General features: G+C 41.0%; 1 protein-coding gene across 1 annotated transcript in view; it reads left to right on the top strand.

Annotated features, from left to right (window-relative positions):
- nek7 (NIMA-related kinase 7) overlaps positions 1-18,765 on the top strand; it is a 59,713-nt gene that overhangs the window by 8,975 nt on the left and 31,973 nt on the right. Inside the window, exon 2 of the mRNA XM_083887514.1 lies at positions 13,191-13,278. Coding sequence (XP_083743640.1) covers positions 13,219-13,278 — 60 coding nt within the window. The 5' untranslated portion in view covers positions 13,191-13,218. The remainder of the gene's footprint in view (positions 1-13,190; positions 13,279-18,765) is intronic.

The following is an 18,765-nucleotide window of genomic DNA, read 5'->3' as shown; positions in this document are numbered from 1 at the left end:
TTTGGGGGTGTTGCATTTAAAGAAGGGAAAAAATCAAATGCCACTGTACTGTGAAGGCTTGGCTGGGTTCCCAACCAGTTCTGGTTACACAGTTTAACAGTGAATATTTAACATTGCGCCACACTGTGAGTCTTGGCTGTAAACAGCAGTCGGCAAGCAGCACAGAAGTAAAAGCCTGTGTGATGCTGGGCCTTGGTTGTGAAGCCCATCTAAAAACAACGCATAAGCAGAAAGCACATCTTGAAGTTCTGATTTTAGAAAAAGGCAGATGGCATGGGCTGGTGGTGTCACACTGTAAAAAAAAAACACCAGGATCCCCTGATGAAAGCAACTCCTGCTTGCTTTGAACAGCAAGTCTGTCATGGTTGGTGTCTGCTGTGTGGCTCCAGGTCAAACTGTGATATGCAACCCCTGGAATTTGCGCTTTTTAAGTTTTTCATGTTCAAATCGTATTCCGGGGGAAAAACAGAGGGGGGAAAACAGGAAGTATCATTAATATTAATATTCTAATATGTGAAGGAGGCAGGGAAGACCTCTTTGGTTTAGCTGCTTCTAACCCCTGTTGTGGAACTCTTTTTCTCTTTTTCCATTCATCTTGTTCTTTTTCTTCTGTCATTGCAAGCTGCTGATAAACTATTTTCTGAATATTGTGAACTCCAGTCTGACGACAAGCTTAAAATCAGATTCTTAATACGTAATGCTATGTTGTATTGCAAAAACATATTCTTAATTAGGTAGACATCGACCAAGATGCTCTTCTGAAATTAATGGGTGACTTAATAGAAACATAGACAGTAATTTATATTTCCTTTAACCAATGTTGGTGCTTGTTGTGTTGATTATATTAATCATCAGTTACCATGATGGTCATTTTAATCATTTGGTGTATGAAATTGTAATGCTAATAAGCTCATAAAACATGGCAATCGATAATAATACTAGATTGATCAAATATACTCTTCAAGCATCTGCTTTGTTTTGAGTTAATTTCTTGTGTTTTTACTGTATGCCCACTGGGGTTTAAAAGTTTCAGCATACATGGTGCTCTTGCGTTGATGTGGCAGTTGGATCGCTCCTTTTAAAACGTCAGTCCCCTCTGTCTTACATTTATTCATAGATTCTCGTTGTTTGTTCTGTTTTTGAAGACGGAATGAAGATCAAAAGTGTCAAAAGTTATGACGTTGAAGCAGGTTATGATGCAACTGTACATGAATGGAAATGAGAGAACAGTGAAAAAAACAAAACAGTTTTTATGATGTTGAGATTTAGGGCTGTGATTGATTACTAAACTAATCAGCAGCTATTTTGACCATTGATTAATCGGTTTGAGTGTTTTTTAGGCATTTAAAGCTCACATAGAGTGGTCCTTTTGCACATTTATGGTAGTTATGGAGGTCTACTTACATACATTAACTTGTTTTTATGGTCAAAAACCTAGTTGCTGTAAACGAGCCGATAGAAATCTCTCTTTTTTAACACCGTGAAAATATGATATTTCAGACTGAAATCTCACACCCAGAAGACAGAGTGTGTTGTGATTGGCCAGCCAGCGTAGAGCCTTACCAACTGTCTTGTGATTGTCCAATACCTGGAGGTGACATAATCAGCACACTCGCTCTCAGAAGCGCAGCTCCCCCATTCTGGAACGGTGGATGCACTGCTACTCATTATCAAAACATTGTTTTAACAATGTTTAAAAATAGCTTTGTCACGACTCCCCGCCGCAGTCCCTTTTATGACTTTGACCCGGAGTCAGACCCAGAGTCAGAAGACACTGTTGCTCGTGAAACACCTCCACAACGGACGTTATTCTTCTTCTGCCGTTCAATGTACGCAACCGGATGTGCCCGGACTAGTGCCCGGAGCAGGAGGATCTGCTGTTCAGGAGAAAAGCTGTTAAACCAGACCGGATTTTTTCAGAGATCTCGCTGAGCCCGAGGTTACAATAAAACACAGCATTCTCAGCAGTGGCTGAACTGTTTGTTTCGAAACTTCAGGGCTTCGTAAACAAGGTAATGACGCAGATACACACTAAAAAACAGCGTTAGTTGGAACTTCCGGGCTAGGTCCGCTTTAAACAAGCTCTCTGTTCCACCTCTCAAATGTGAATATAGAATAGGAGAATGATTAGGACTCCAGTTGTTATTATGAGCTACATATATTGATAAAAGAGACCTTTTACAGGGTTGCGACATGCCCTACTGCTCTTGGGCCTGAATATTTGAGAATTATACTTTATGCTCTTATTTTAGCTGTCTCGTTGTTGGTGAGGAATTCTCTTTATTGCATTTTTTAAAGTGTGCCCAGATGGTAATTAATTCCCACTGGGAATTGTGTTAAAATAAACATGTAGCATGCATTGTTAAGTTGAAGACATTTTTATTTAGCTGTTCAGCCCCACTTGGACCTGATGTCTAGAAATGAGGCTGATATTTGGGAGTTTTACAGATGTTGGGAGAATGGAGGACAGGGTCCAGCCTCTGTGTGAGCGATGGTGGAACAACTCTTGACATCTCTCCTGAACTGAAAAGGGAAATCCCTACAGGCACAGAGTCGAGAGGAGGGGTAAGTTAGGAGGGCGAGAATGGAGAGAGGTGCGACCCCTAAGGGGTTATGTTATTCTCTGATCGTCAGCTTCTTACACACACATTCACTCACACTCGCGCTCGTACTGGGATGCTCTGTCGATGTGCTGGGTGATGCACTCATGCAAAGCAGGATGAGTGCCTGAGGAATAAAAATAAACGTTTAACCTCCTGTGTGTGCGTTTGTGTGTGTGTGTATGCCTATACATCTGCTGTACGCGCATGCATTAGTTTGTGTTTCTGTAAGAATTTGTTTCAACATGTAATTTTTGTAGATGTTTGGCTTGCACTCAGGGCCCTAGTCATTCAGAGCAGTTTAGATGGAATGAAACGGTAGATAAAGCTTCATGTCTCACATTCTGTCTCAACTGTGAAGTAACAAATAGAAGCCAGCAGATTTTTCTTTTCTCAAGTACCCTCCTCCAAAAATGTTGACTGGCTTTTATGTAGTCGCATTATTCCTGATTTATTTTCATATCCCAAGTTTTTCCTCTAAGGTACACTAACTCCTGGAGACAGAGCCATATGTCTAGGAATGAACAATGCCTGCCTGTCTGTGCCCCTGTTGTTAATCATCACATAGTGTCTGCTTTTCAAATCCTAAATTCAAAAGGGTAAAAATGAAACCTTGAATAAAACCTACCTTGAGCTGTTGATTTGGCTTTGCCTTGTAGATTTTCATCTGTTGTCTCACTGAATCATTGCTACGCAATGTGTTCTAAGTAGGGGATAAACTGTGGAACTCAAATCTGCTGAAATGATTGTGTTACTGTTCTTGTCATTAGGAGTCATATTATTTAACAATATGATAACGGCATCAGTGTATACACGCATTCATACAGCATCAGTACTGTGTTTGAGCCCCGACTGAGTAGCAGTGCTCTGGATCTGGTTAGAAGATTGTGGGTGGGTGTGTTTGTGTGTGTGTGCGGCAGCCAGCAGAGCCCACCACAGAGGCCACAGTATGCTGAAACCCATCCAGAACCAGACCAGAGACTGATTTTTGTGGAGCCATGTTCTCCTGGGATCACTATTAGTATGCATTTGGTATATGTATTAAGTTTTACCTTAATTTCAGTGTGACTTTGCATGTGTTTGTGTGTTCTACATCAATGTGTGGACCACACTTTGTGTTTTGGCGTGTCCCTCCCCTCTCATTGAGTGTCAGGGTTGAGCCAAGGTTGTTTTGGGTTCACAGTCTTGGATGTTTCCATTACTGACTGGAGATGTTGAGGGGCTCTGCTCCTCTTTTCTCGTCTCCCTCAGAATATATTAGATTTATTGGGAGGCTTGGGCTCAGAAAAACCCCAACACAAGCCCTTAGCCCTCACGTTAGCACTCAGCTATGTAACGAGACATGCCTGGGAACTGCTCCTCTCACATTACTAATGATTTGGACATCTTGCTCTTGTCATTTCCTATTAGACAAACTTAGCTGCAAATGTAGGGTAACTGCTTCAAACTACGAAGGGGGGATTGCTTCAAGGGTGAATGAGAGAAAATAGTCTACATTCACCAGATGGTTTTAACAATTGTTTTATAGACAGGCCTCATCATCGGTGTGAGGAACAACTTTCAGATTGTTGGTCTTAAAACGAGGTTAAGTTTGCGTTGCCTGTCATTGATTGCACTTTTCACCAACAAACTTAGAGCAGTATTTTATTCTGCTATATTGCTACATTTGCACCCATGTGTGGTACATTTCCTTCATTTGCAACTGCATGCAGGTTAGTTTTGTGACATGCACCTATTGTAAATTCTTGTGCACGTTGAAGCAAATTACGCGTTTGCTCTTGTACCGCAGCAGATTCAAGTTTCTGGAACCATTGGTTATTTGCTTTTATGAAATTCATTTTGCATGCTTCATGTCAAGCTGCTGCCTTTGTAGCCTCATCTCCTCCTTCATAGATATGACTAGAGGACAAGGAAGGGTAATGTAATTTCAGAATCTGACCGCCGCCTGGAAGATGATGCTCTCATCTGTTGACTCCTATTAACATGATCATGAGGTTAGCCTTCAGAACGCACTGCTATTCTGATGAAGACCAGGCTGTAGAAATGCTGTGTAAAACAATCCTTTATTTAGAACAGAGAATAAAACTTGAGCATGGAACTCCCTTTTTTTGGGGAAAAAAATGTTTGTAAGCACCCATTTATTTTTTATATTATTTTTTTTACACTATGAGCCCTGAAGCCTTGCAGACAAACAAAGCAGTGGCCCTCTGGTCCAGAATGTCACATCCAATATCCTGGTGCCAGAGGTGATGAAACTAATTTAGTGGACAGTCCGTGACATGGCTAACAAACAAAGTCCTTATTGGTCCTGCAGCACTGGGTGCTCTGCTCTCATCTGCTCTGCTGTGGTGTTCAATGCTCTGTTTTGCATTGTGAAAGACCATGAGTTGTTGCCACAGGGCACTAATGCAACCTAAAGCCTCAGGATCTTTTGTCATGCTGTGGTGTGCACATGTGGGTGTGGAGCTTTGGAATAATAAGTATAACAATAATATTAATTCATATCAATAATTTGGTGCTTCACTAAAGGATAAATGATTTGTTTTTGCTTATGTCTGGACTGTGATGGTGCTTTTCTGGGCATGGGACAGTTCAACACGGGTCGACTCGACACCTCAATGTGGGAGGAGGCGGCTGTACGAAAATGTTGTTCGGTTTGAGTCCAGTGTTGGACGTCATTCTCGTGACTCTTCCAGTGCTGACACTCTCTGTCGTGGTGTGCTGTGCCAAGCTGTAGTACAAGTGCTTCGTGAGAAAAGCGCCATTACAGTATAAAGCTAAATACTGTGTGGCTTCACAAATGTGACTTTTTCTGTTGTTGATGATAATGCATACTAAAAGGCATCACTGTGTGCAGAAGTCACCTGAAGTTATTAATGTGAAACATAAAATCTGATTTATAATGAATCAGAATTTAATTAAACAATGTGGCTCGTAATCTACAGATCTATTGAGACTATTTCACTGATATGATTATAGAGCCAGGCCTACCCAACAGTGGAATGTACAGTACTCTCCCTAAAAAAGTTATATTGTCACTTACAGCTGGATTAGCCAGCCTCTGTTGAGTGAAGCTGATGTTCTGTCATTTATTGTATAGAATTTATATTTTAGCTAAGGTGTGATGGTGATATGGCATTTTGAAGGGGCTGTGAATTTAGGGAGGATGTGCAAGTATAGACTTAATCCCCTGTGTCCCTCTGCTGCACGCCTGGGGGGTTTCTCCTTCACACAGCCTGCTCCGTCACTCAGTAAGGTGGTTTCTAAGGGATCACACAGCTGCTTTAAATGCAGCTATGTTTTTTGCATCCTACCCACACAATTTTGTTTTTCTTTACACAGTCAGCAATTTGTCACCACACCGTGTTTATTCTCAGTGATTGACAGTATGAATTGGTTTTACCCAGTAAAAGACGAGCGGTAAGGAATAAAGAGAGAGGGGTAGCGTGGCTGGCCGTCTTTGTTCCACTGTTTTATCATTGAAATTGGAGTTTATTTTGTTACAAGCTCGAGTAGAATGTTTTTGTTTTTCAAGTGATTATTAGCATCCTCCTTGGCCGGTGTCTTGGGCTGATGAAATGAGCACATCAAACGATTCCCTGTGCTAATGAAGCGGCGTGGGCTGGCTGGCTGGTTCCTGCCTTTTGCTGTAAGGCACCTGCTGAAGTGACAGGCTGGCAACAAAGGGCCCTTTGCCACAAGAGAGTCATCAGTGCCGTGGTGGAGTGGGCAGGACAATAGAGCAGAGAGGTGGCCTCGGCTTTTAGCCACGTGCCAGCTCATGTCAACAACACACTGGAGCAACAGAGCACAGAGGAGCATGGAGGGGAGTCGGTGGGGAGGACAAGAGCTAGGGCAATGGAGACGGGATGAGAGCGGCTATCCACCTGCATGTCCTTGAGTTCTTTTCACAGTGGTGGACATCTATACGATACAGGGCGACTGAGAATGTAAAACGAAAACAGATATAGAAGAGGATACAAATGTGCAGGTGTGCATGTGCAGGCAGACACACACACAGATGGAGACAGAGGAGAGTGCACTGTTGTTAATGGGATTCCTGGTTCATGAAAAGGCTACATGATGGTGCACATGTGTTTTATAGATGGTGCAGTGGATGAAATGTACACAGAGCAGAGCACAACACTGTGCTAGTTTATTTGGATTGTTAGGGAATAAATCAATTTGGGCCGCACATGAAGCCTGGTCTGTTTGTGCTGTGCTATTTACTTCTGAAGTGAAATAATCATTAGCCCATAAAATCTGAATGTGAACAATGTAAAGGTGGGCTATAAATAGTTGGCAAGCAGCATTATGGATCACTGGCCTTGTATTGTCCCAGTAGACCACAGTGGTTTTCTTTTGTATTAATTCCCCCTTTTTAATCCTTTTTTGCTGCATTCTCTCTCTCTCTCTCTCTCTCTCTCTCTCTCTCTCTCTCTCTCTCTCTCTCTCTCTCTCTCTCTCTCTCGCTCTCTCTCGCTCTCTCTCTCTCTCTCTCTCTCTCTATCTCCTCAGTGAGGGAGAGGGTGAAGGTTTTGCACAGATACAGTACATACAAATACAGAAACACACGAGACATCCATCATGTTTTCCCTTTCTTTTCCTGTTTTATAAACCATTCATTTCAAACACCTCTATAAAGTGGGGCTGCTGCCTGGAAGTCAAAGATTTGAATCATCAGTCACAGACACAAGTGTGTTTTCTGTTTGTTTTCCAGTCAGTGTGCTGCTTCTTCTTTTGACTTAAATGTCCTCAGAATTAACGCTCCTCGCTTTCATTGTGCTTCATTACGTCCACTTGTATACATGCATGTAATGGGTACAGGCACTTATGGACCTTCTATTTTATAATGACTACATTTTAAGGAATTAATGTTGTTTATTTGGCTTTTTGTGCTTAACTACTGGAAGTTTTTACACAAGACTGATATACACACTAGGCCACTGTGAAAATAAAGACAGGAGGAACCAGCAATTTAACCCCTCTGACCTTTTTTAAATAGTGGATAAGCTGCTCTTAAAGCCTTCTGCTCCTAATATCTCTGTTGACAATAAAAAAAAACGCTGGAGCTTCATCATCATTAAATGTTTTCGTACAAAGCTTTGGTCTTATAAATCTGGTCTTGGTTTGCCTTCAGTTGGAAGAAAAAGCCACAATGAGTTTGATCAGCTGCATTGATTTGCATATTACACTTCAAACACAGTGGAAAAACTATACATGCACATACTATTGCAGTCTGAAGAGACCTAAACATTATTTCTCACCATGTTCTGCTCGTTGAGTAATGAATTGTGTTTCATGTCACAGTTGTTCTGCCCGACTGTTTGAGATTCTGCAACATTCCCACAAAGGTTTGCTGACTTTGCGCCCTGATTAACTGTGAGCGTTTACAGCCATAATTTGAGGAAACGGAAGAGTCGTCATGTTTTTGGCTGACTTTCAAAGCTATCTTCTTCATATTCATGTTGTTATTATTTTTTTCTCTTTTAGATTGTCAGACAATACTTTCCTCTCTTCATTTTCTATTCCATCATGTCTTGGGCTGTCTTTGTCAAAGTCCCTCAAAGACCGGCTCACATGCTGAAGTGTAATTGCCAGTCCCTCACTTTCTGGCTCTCTCTCGGTTCTTGGTCCAACGAACACGAGTGCTTGCACATTTGGGCTAATGATTTTGAATAGTGATTAAAATGAATTGGAGAGTGCACTGCCTGTGTAGTATCTGGACCCCTCCATCATTAGTGGCTCTCTCTCTTCTTCTTCTTTTACTGTTTCTGTATCATCAGTGTTAGTCGAGCAGGGGTTTCAGACGAGGCCTGGGGAGGGCTTTCATGAGCAAAGACTCAAAGATTTCTTCACTTCTTGTAATCATGGACACCACTCTTATAGCACTTCCACTGTCATCTTCTGCCTTCTCAAAGGTGCCTTTGATTCCCTCACATCCCACACCCAGGCCGGATAGTGTCACATTATATTTTTCCTATTTCTTTTTAAGTACCCCCCAAACCCATCTCTTCACCCCTTTCCTGCCTTTCTCTCCTTATCAGCCCTGGCCTCATCAGTGAGTGTTCATATGTATTGTCCTCTATCTGGAGCTGATTTAGCACTCCTCACTTTGGGACTGCTTAATTCCAGGACCCTTCCCCGCTCACCTACTCCCTCCCACGTTGCCTTGATCCACCTTTTTTGAATCGACTCTCACTCTTTGTTTTTCCCTCTTCTCCTGTTTTAAATGAATAATGCAAAAGGGAGGAAACGGAGATTAAAGAGGTGCTAAAGCCAGTGCCAACTTCTGTGGTGCACAGCTCTTCACCGTCTTTCACAAGACCAGGAGCACATCAGGGCTAACAAGCTTGTTTTTTTTTTCCTTCTTTCCTGGCATTTTTCTCTGCTCTGCATCGGTCTCACTCTGTCTTACGTCATCTCTGCTGTGCACTGCTCTCACTCTGTTTTGCCACAGTTGATTGAAGATATGTTCTTTCACATCAGAGCTGGTGACTTGTTGTTGGACCTTTTTTGGGAGGCTCAGGAAAGCTAATTCCTTGCGTGTGCTGGAAGTGATGGAAGAAAGCTTCAGTTATCACAAAATAATTTTTCCTTAAAGCCAAATGGCTAAATCATTTGACCATTGTTGTTGTGGTCAGCACAGTTGGTTGAAGAGCAACAGCATAGAGGTTGTGGTCATGGTAGCCAGACTGAGTCACCTGCACCTCAAAAAGCAATACTCCAGAGTTGTAAATGTAATTTGTTTGTAAATTAAATACGGCAATACATTTATTTTCCATTGACCTAAATTTTTTAAAATTAATTTTGAGGATTTATTTTCCTGTGAAAAGGATTGCATAATAAATAATGCCATCATCTGAGTTCTCCATTTGTATAAATGTGAAATGCTAATGCTATTTACTGGAGTCCCCATTTATTTGGAACCAGTATTTTATGGTGATAAGCCTCTTTATGGTTGAGGAGACGGCATATGGTTTGGCAGAACACAGTGGGTAATTGAGCGTGTGTCACAGGAAAAATACAGATTTGATTCTCGGATGATAAAAATTAACTGAGGACCGGAGATATGTCTCCGGTAATGAAGGGAAAGAAAAAGATCAAAAACCCTGGTGTGAGCTGGAAGTGAGAGACGAAAGAAGTTTCCACTGAAAATTGCTGAATAGTATTGTTAATGTCTTTTTCTCTGCTCCTCCTGTTTTGCCTCATTCTGTTCCTCCCTTCTCTCATCTATCATATAATTACCTGTGTGTGATTGGGCCTGCTGTGAGAATGTCGAGCTGGAGCTTCACATAAGATGGAGCACAGTGGAAAAATATTGTTTGTTTACTCTGAATGGTTGGTGGTCTGGATGGGAGATTGTTTTTTTCTTTTCAATTTTCTCAACAGAAAAACAACCATCAGTTTGTCTGACAAATAAATGGGCTTCTTGCTTCCTAATTTGCATATTCTGTAGATCTCCTCCGTTTGTATCTGCACAACATAATAAACCTGCACCTGGCAGCCATTCTACCTGCAATGAAAGAACTATTGTGGATAATTTGTTAAACATTTTTTTGTTTTCAAAGTTTAACGATATAATTGTGTCACTGCAGATGTGGTTGTCAATTTTCAGAAGTGACTTAACATCAAATGCCATCAAAAAACAACAACAACAAAAAAACTACCAAATTGTACAACTTGACAAGAATTGGTGTAAGAATTGGTGACATCTAATGGTAAGATAGTAACAGACGAGAGACTCCACCTCTCACCTCCCCTTTTCCCAAAGATGTCAGGAAACATCTCAGGAAGCAAAGTGGCCTTTGAATTGTAGAAAGGATGTAAACCCTCTTTCACCACTCTCTTCACTCTTTCACTAAACTACTCATACTTGCTGTTTTTCTCATTTTATCTTCATTGGTTTATGCTTGGAGTTTATGTTACATTTTGTTCCATAGTGATGTCCGTTTGGGCTGCTGTAGAAACATGGCAGCACAAGATTGTGGCCTTTGTAAAGCAAGGCCCTCTGCTAAAGTAGATGCAAAATATTTTTTGTAAGACAAAAAGAAAACCAAATGATTTTATTTTCAAGTGATTGTACTCATTCTAACACACATATCTATATTATATTACATTTTTGCCAGTAAACCCTCCTAAATGTTTCTCAGTTGACCTTTAACCCGGAGTGCTCATGCAGCACAGATCAGTGCCGCAGGTGCACCCATTGCAGTGGGAATAACAAAACTCCTTATATGGACATCTTGGACAAAATGCATGTTTTGTCTTGTGTGTTGTTGAGTTAAAGTTCTGATTCATTTTATATTGCATATTTTTTGATACATCCTCACAATTTACTGACCAGGAAAACAGTTGTGTCTCTAATCTTGATGTTAGCCTGTACAGCAGCTGTACCAAACTAAATGTCCATACTAGTTGGGGGATTTAGATTTTAGCCGCCTTCTACCACACTGCTGCCAAAATCACAGCCATCCAGGCTGGCCAACATTCTCGTCCACATGTTAGAAATCCAGGCACACTGGTACCTTTGAGTTTCCACTGCTGCATTTGCCAGCCAAATCTTTTGGATGTTAAAAATTCTTTCCCGTGATGACAGCAGGGCTTTGGTCGGACTGTGACGGTGGGAAAGACAGTGAAGGGGGGGGGGGGGGGGTTAAGGTTTACTCAGACTCTTTGTTGGATTAGTCCTACTAATAGGACCAGGCTTGTCTTTTAACTGGTTGCTCATTACTTGTACACTGGGACCCAAACAATGTTAATTGTGCTGTTTTTTGGAGTGCGTTAATCTAACATGGCAGTCTTAATTGATCTCGTTAATGTGGGATGTGAGAGGCGAAAGATCATCAGGGACCTCGGATGCCTCCTGGTTATTTTGACACGTAGTCAGTCAGAAACAATAGAGGGTTAGGAGAGAAGTAAGGGTGCCAGCCCCAATCTGACTTAACACAAGGTTGAAGTACTAAGAATCGTGACAAGAGGCAGGAAGGCTGATATGGTGAATAACTGGCTTGTTCCTCCCATGACAACAAAATCAAAATACATCAGCACCCAGTTAGTCAGCCTTTGGCTAATGAGCCTTATTTTCACCTGGTATAAATTTCCCCATGCATATCCAGGATGTTGCCAAATTGTCTAACTGGTGCCTGGAAACCCCCCTCCCTCCCCCCAAAATAAAGCTGCATCTGTTAAAGGCTGAAGAACATATTTACTTATTTATGGATCAGGTATTTTACATTTTCACCAATTTTTATTTGTTGATTAACAAACTTCTTTTCTGCACAGTTGTTAACTCAGTTATTCCGAGCAACCTCACCAACCGTGACATGGGGTTCCAAGGTGGCTGCCACAGCTACTTTTTTTTTGATACTTAAATAAACAGTAAACATAACGGCACAGTACAATAAAAAGAGCATCATGACCAGGCACATGAGATGTTCTACATCGACATCATATAAGGGTTTCTACATCGAGGTACTTTAATTTATTATTAAAGTAACACATGTAAATATATTGGAAATGCAAATTATTTTTTAAAAATCCTTTCGAATTGTTTAAATGACAAAAACAATAAAAAGAACAAACAATAACTACTAAATTATAAAAAAATCTAAGATATTGGTAGGATGTGGGAGGTCATCAAGAGCCTCCCTCATTCAACAAAAAATTGTCAATTTTTTCCACCTAGCACAATACAAGTCTTTTCTCAGTCTCAGTAAAAAGGTCATTCTCAGACTATCAAATGAGCAAGGTACCAATTTTTTTCCTACTCATCTGTTAGTAGTTTCTGCTTGTTATTACTACTTCAGATATTTTCCTATTTCTTTATTTAGAAAGTTGAATACCCACAAACACCTCACACATGTTGATGTACTTGAGGATGACCCACCGTTGCTATTAGTCATTCATTGTGTCCAGTGGAAATTCTGGGTAAATCAGTGTTAATTGTGGGGCTATGTGACCATATTATATGGATTAGTGTGCAGAGCATCTGTCTTGGTTGTGTTCCTTCACCGAACACATGTTGAGAGCAGACAAGAATCCTATTGCATGCGTGAGAATATGTGTTCGTCATACATTGTTGTTGAACTAGCTTATGCAAGTTGCTTGCATCCAGGCTACATGTCACAACACGCAGCGAATTAGTGCAATTGCATACACCCATACCCAAAATACTTACCTCCCATGTATGTAACAGTAAATTAAACGCAACTGAATAAATACTAGTAAAACAAGCAAATCGAAGGAAATAATTCAGTGATCCTTGAAAGAATTCCAGGGAAATGCAGAGTAGCATTGTCTCTGGTTTATTCACATTAGAATTGCTGTCTGCTGTATCTGTGCTATGCTGAAACTTGAGAGGGATCCAGAGAAAGAGTGTCAAATCCACAAGCGTGACGTAGGATCCAGTTTAGCTGAAACCGGACACGGGCACTGTGTTCAGTAACCAGTGCGCAATAGGTTGCCGCTGAACAACAACAAACTTTAGCTTACTTGATTGAGGTCGATACTTATTTTGTGTGTTTGTGTTGTGTTAAAAAGAAAAGACTTGTGCTTTACCTAATGGTCATTGTAATGTTCGTTTCTCAGAGGTGTGAAGGATCAAGCTCCAAACACCATGGATATGGATACGCAACCACAAGGACAGCAAGCAGCCGTGCCAGTGTTCCAACCCCAGGTAACCCCACACAGATACAGTATATGAACATCATGAACATAAGTCAAACTGCAATTTTGCCTTCTAAATTAAGATGACACGTACGGTGAAAATCATCCGTTTTATTAAACAGCTAAGTACTTTATAGGGCTGTGACATCTTTTCAAAAACAGTTCCACCCACAAAACATGACAACCTTATTAGTTATTACTCTTGCTTTTAGTCATGTTGGTGAGGTTGAACAATTGTTGCAATAATTGTCTGTGATGCCTTCTCCGCCAGCAGGTGTATAGGCAGATTTGTGTGTTATTTTGCCATCTAAAGCGTAGAACAGAAAGACTTCCACACGGTGCCTTTCAGATGCTTTGGTATCGTGATTGGTCGGTCAGCAAAGCAACACAGAATCACTGTCTTTAAAAAAAGGGGAATTTCCTGCTGTGGGTTTAGTACCCACAAGAAAACTATTTAACTTCTATACTTTAAATTTTGTTTATAATGTGAGTTATTTACAGTGCAATGTATAGTTTTTTTCAGCATTTTATTTTTTCTATTTATTTATATTGTTTTAAAATGTTTTTTTTTTTTTACAATGTAATGTTTCTTTTTTACCAAGTTTGTGTATTGTATAGAAGTTATTTACAGTATTTTATTGTTCTTTACATTGTCACATACTTTATTTATCTCTCCGTTCCTACAACAATATAAAGATAAAATTCGATTTTTTCTGGCATATTTACGAATGGTAATTAATCGGGATTAATCCACAGCTACCCTGTGATTAATCTGATTAAAAATGTTAATCTTTTGACAGCCCTAATATATATATATAAATAAATAATTGAGAGCCATAGTTTATAGTACTTAATCATGATTTTGACAATTGTAATATTATATTTTATCCATATGGAATATCCCTGTATATAAGTGTTTCTATTTCAACAAAGTTCTATCTAATCTTGGTTTGGTTCTGATTTTGATATAGTCAATCGCTGTGGGATTAAATATTGCTTTCCTGTAGATTAATTTACAAGGTAAGTGTTTAATCATTTACAATGATCTATGCCTTCATCCGTTCAATTGCAAGCATAACATGTAGCACCTCCTTAGTTCACATTTTGAACTGCTATATTTTTGCTCTCTTTTGCCTGTGTCAGTCAAGATTTGCCTTAAAGTCCAAACATCCTTCAGACCACTGTAGCCTGTGTGAGATAGACAGCAGAGGATGAATGTTGAGCTGGTTCTATTGATCTGAGCTCTGGAGGACGGTAGAGCTTGGCCTCCCTACATGCCTCTCTTGGTTCAATACTTCTCAGGTTTGCTGTGTGCATATTTGGTCATTGTTGGATTTTAATACCGCCCTCCAACATTAGGCCCATTGATTTCCTTCCAGTAGGATGTTTTTACCTCCATAACTATTGAATAGACTTTAAACAAAGAGGATCATCCATATACCCCAGAGTATTTATTTTCTGAAAAAGAAATAACACTAAAAATAGGCCTTCTCTCTCAGTTGTTGTTTTTCCTGTGTCTGCAAGGGCATTGCAACATTAACACTGGAATTGCCAAGGGGGTTAATTTATTCTTAGATTTGTAATTGCAAAATTAAGGATAATTGGGTTGTGCACAGAAGAAAAGTCAGATAAAAGCTCTAATGATTAATTTGACTTAGGCAACACCCCCGCACATACACACATACACATACACATACACATACACATACACATACACATACGCACGCACACACACACACACCCACCCGCACACACACGCACGCACACCAGATCATGTGCCGAGCTCTCAACAGTTGTGTATTATTTTTCAGGCTTATTGTTTTCTCACTCTGTTTTTCCAATCTATTTCTAGCGGTTTGCATCAGTTTTAATTCTAGCCACACTTTTTGTGCTTAGGCTCTTGGAAGCTCAGTGAACTTTTAATGTGGCATCATGTTGTTCCACTTTGACAGAGCACATCTGAATGATTTCACATTTAGTGGGAGATGGAGGAAGAGAGTCATGTTATGTATATGGCTGTCTAGCCAGAAACCAGATGGTTGTCTTTCAGCAAGTCCTCTATCTGCTTCACACTTTTCCAAAATGAAGAAATCTGAATATGTGGTAAAAGATTTTCTGGATTGCTTGCAATATCATTTCTCTTGGTCCCGGAGGTATGATGCATATGCATTAGGTAAACGAGATGAGCTGGAAAGGTGTGCGTTTTTGAAGGTGCATTTGCTCTTTGAGTGAGTGGGAGGGTTGGCGAGGAGGCCTCCTCAGATCAGATCGTCACTGCAGAGTTTGACAGACACAGATCTGTCTGTAAGCGCTGGGACAAGACGTGCAGATGTGGAGCAGATTGAGAGGAGACGAACGAGAAGCACCTTTGGGGTGAATCCTGCCGGTGTAACTGCCTGGCGGGCTCACTGGCTGACTAGCTGAGAATTAATATTGCATGATGCTGTGCTCAAGGGGGCTGGTGACTGCTGAGACTGGAAGAGAGACCCTCTGCTTGCCAGTTGATGTTCCCAACGCCCATTGCATTCATCCTTTTCTCTCTTGGAAACTACATCCACACTAATTCAGTTAATCTTGTAAAAATTGTTACAGATGAACAGTTTGCGTCCACATTTGAGTTTTGAGATCATATTTGAGGACATTGACATGCTAACTAAAACACTACGCCAAAAAATAATACTGTGCACCACGATTTGTCCGATTATTCATATCTCTCGATGATAAAAATGTCATCTATTGTTTATTTCCAGCTGTGTCAAAAATCACACTTTTTACAGAAATATTTTTAGCTATTTAGATGTGGCTTTGCATGATCCATTGCGTCATGAATTCTGGCAGGAAACTTGAGCAGGATTCCAAACAACTCCAAACAAAAAATAAATAAAGGGAGTATTTCTGTCAAATGTATGAAAAGTCTGACATAGACCAGAAAAAATGTACTTTGCAAATTATGCCTTGAGTGCTCATATCAGAACCCAAACTCGGATTTTTCTCGTGTACAATAAATAATAATGAAAATGGACGATTGTCTGTACACTTGTAGCTGGGAAGACATGGAACTTTAATTGTTCCTGTGAATGAAAAAGGGATGAGACATTCCCAGTTCATTCCTGGTCTAGATGCTTATTTGTCTTTTCCAGTAATTTTCTTTCATTATTCTCTCATTTGATCTAATTTTTTTGGTCAATCACATTGAAGAATATAGTCAATGTTCTGCCTCATTTCACCTTGCAGGTATTTTTTTTAGATCCTTGCTCAGTGTGGACAGAATACCAAGGTGAAAAGATTTTCAGATATAGCCGACTCGTTGCGGACATGCCCCAGGTTTCTCTCTATCCATCCCTGCATGCCCCTCTGTCTCTCTCCATGGGAGACGGCACCTCTCTGCCGCCGCTGGCCTTTCTGTGGCAGCCATTGGCACTGCTGGGCTGTCACATCACACCCTCTTCCCTCTGCTGCTTGTCTTCCCCTTCTCACCCTCTTTCCCCTCTCCCTGTCTTCTGCATCCCCTTTTCCACTCACCATGTGTCTTGTCAGCTGTGTTTGGCAATGGTGTCATTATCAGGCAGCCTGTATCACACTTCCACCGCTGAGCTGTCTGTCCGCTCTCTCTGTCTCTCGCTCTCCTTTTTTTTTTTTTTTTGCACACTCTCTCTTTCTAGCTCTTCTCTTTCAATCCCCCTGCTAGTGAGTTGCCCATGGCGGTTGTGTGTCACCTTTATACCCAAGACATGTTGTCCCTTAAAGTCTTTACCCATAATTCCTTGCACTGCTGCCACCTAATTTCCATCCCCTGCAGCTTGTCTGAATCACCAACCAGAATGATGTGAGTGAAAAGAATAAGTTCACCACATTGTACAGCACAGACAAATTAGGTGAGAAAAAGATGAATAAAGTGTGTTTTATACAGATCATTACTTTTGAAAATGAAAGTTTTTATGAATGTTCCTCCTTACATACAGGCAACCCCCCCCCCCCCCCCCCCCCCACACACACACACACACACTTATTTCTTCATCTGATGATGAAATGATTTGTTAGGTTTCAGTTCCTCATGTTTTGACCTTTTCAATTCCTCTGTATAAAGTACCTGGACATCACACTTTTCTCATTCAAATCAACATGATACACATCATGACTTGTTATTCTGAAAACTCCAGACAACTCTTAATTTTTTGTCCAGCTATCATATTTCACATGTTAATGATCAGACTAGTTAAGGGTTTTACATGCAGTTTTCCGTATAACCCTCCCAATTTTGTTGAGCTATTGACCCCGCATCCTTCAGGGTCATTCCTCTGTGACTTCCCGTGTGTGTGGTGTGTGTCAGAGCTTTGTGTTTCAGCTAGGAGCTCCCGATTGTGTGACACCCGTGTGCGGCAGATGAGACAGCCTGTCAGTCAGCTGCAGCCTGGCTGCCCTTTGAAGGCCGGGCCAGGGGGCGAAGAGGTGCCGCAAATGGCCTGTGAAGTTTACATACACTGCCCACTGCTAAACAGATTAGCTCTAATGAAGTGTCTAATGCTGGGGCTGCTGGCTGACATAATCCTGCCTGGCAGCCCGGCCCCTTGGCTGCCAAAAAAGCTGCCCTCCCTCCAGCCCTCTCTTCCACCCTCGCATGGCCTCTGCTACCACCCAGGGCGACTCCACACGGGGAGGTGCCCACTGTTAATCATGCCGGACATTGTGCGATCTGACATGCAAATGTAGGTCATTGCATATGTAAATGTGTGATTACGGGGCTGGCATGCCAGGACACATTAGCAAGACTGTGCTCTCAGCAGGCGGTTGTCACAGCGCTTTAGAGGTTCATGCTAACATTTGTCAAGCTACCACGCAGCAACTGAAAGCAATGCCCCCTTGTCCTCTCTCTCTCTCGCTCTCTCACTTCTTGATCTTGAACGCCTCAAATTGTCCATCCTGCATCATTCGTCAAATATATTGTTATTGAGTACAATATGGCCACATTTTCAATGTGACACAACTTGGCAAGATATGAGTAGTTATACTACTTCTACATTTAGCATCTTTATAATATACTTTGTTATACATTGCTTATTGTACCTATGTGTCGGTGTTGTTATAGCTTTGCGTTGTAGTTTATCCCAAAGTGGAACAGCTGTTCTTAAGAGCTAGGTTAATACTGAACAGTGGATTGTGGAGCAGAGTGCCATGCTCGCTGTCAGCCTGACTCTCAGACAGCATGGGATTATGATGGTGGTGCCATGCAGAAATAATGCACACATGTCAGCAGTGTTAATTGGACAGGGCATCTCATTGATTGTCAGCTTAAAAAACCCGCAAACAAATCAATGACGTGCTTCAACTGGTTCCTCACCCATCCAGCCCCAGCCTTTGTTGAACTATTGTAATCATCATCAGTCATTCGAGCGCAAATCATTTTTTGGTACCGTGCAATAAAATTCTGCTTTTCCTTCTTAATCTTAATAGTTGACACTTGTGAACAATGTAAACATGTGGGCTTGGACTCCTGTAA

The sequence above is a fragment of the Microchirus variegatus genome (assembly GCF_963457635.1).
Source record: "Microchirus variegatus genome assembly, chromosome: 4".
Classification (NCBI taxonomy): domain Eukaryota; kingdom Metazoa; phylum Chordata; class Actinopteri; order Pleuronectiformes; family Soleidae; genus Microchirus; species Microchirus variegatus.
The sequence above is the reverse complement of the archived record's forward strand: the minus strand, read 5'-3'. Positions and strand labels throughout refer to the sequence as shown.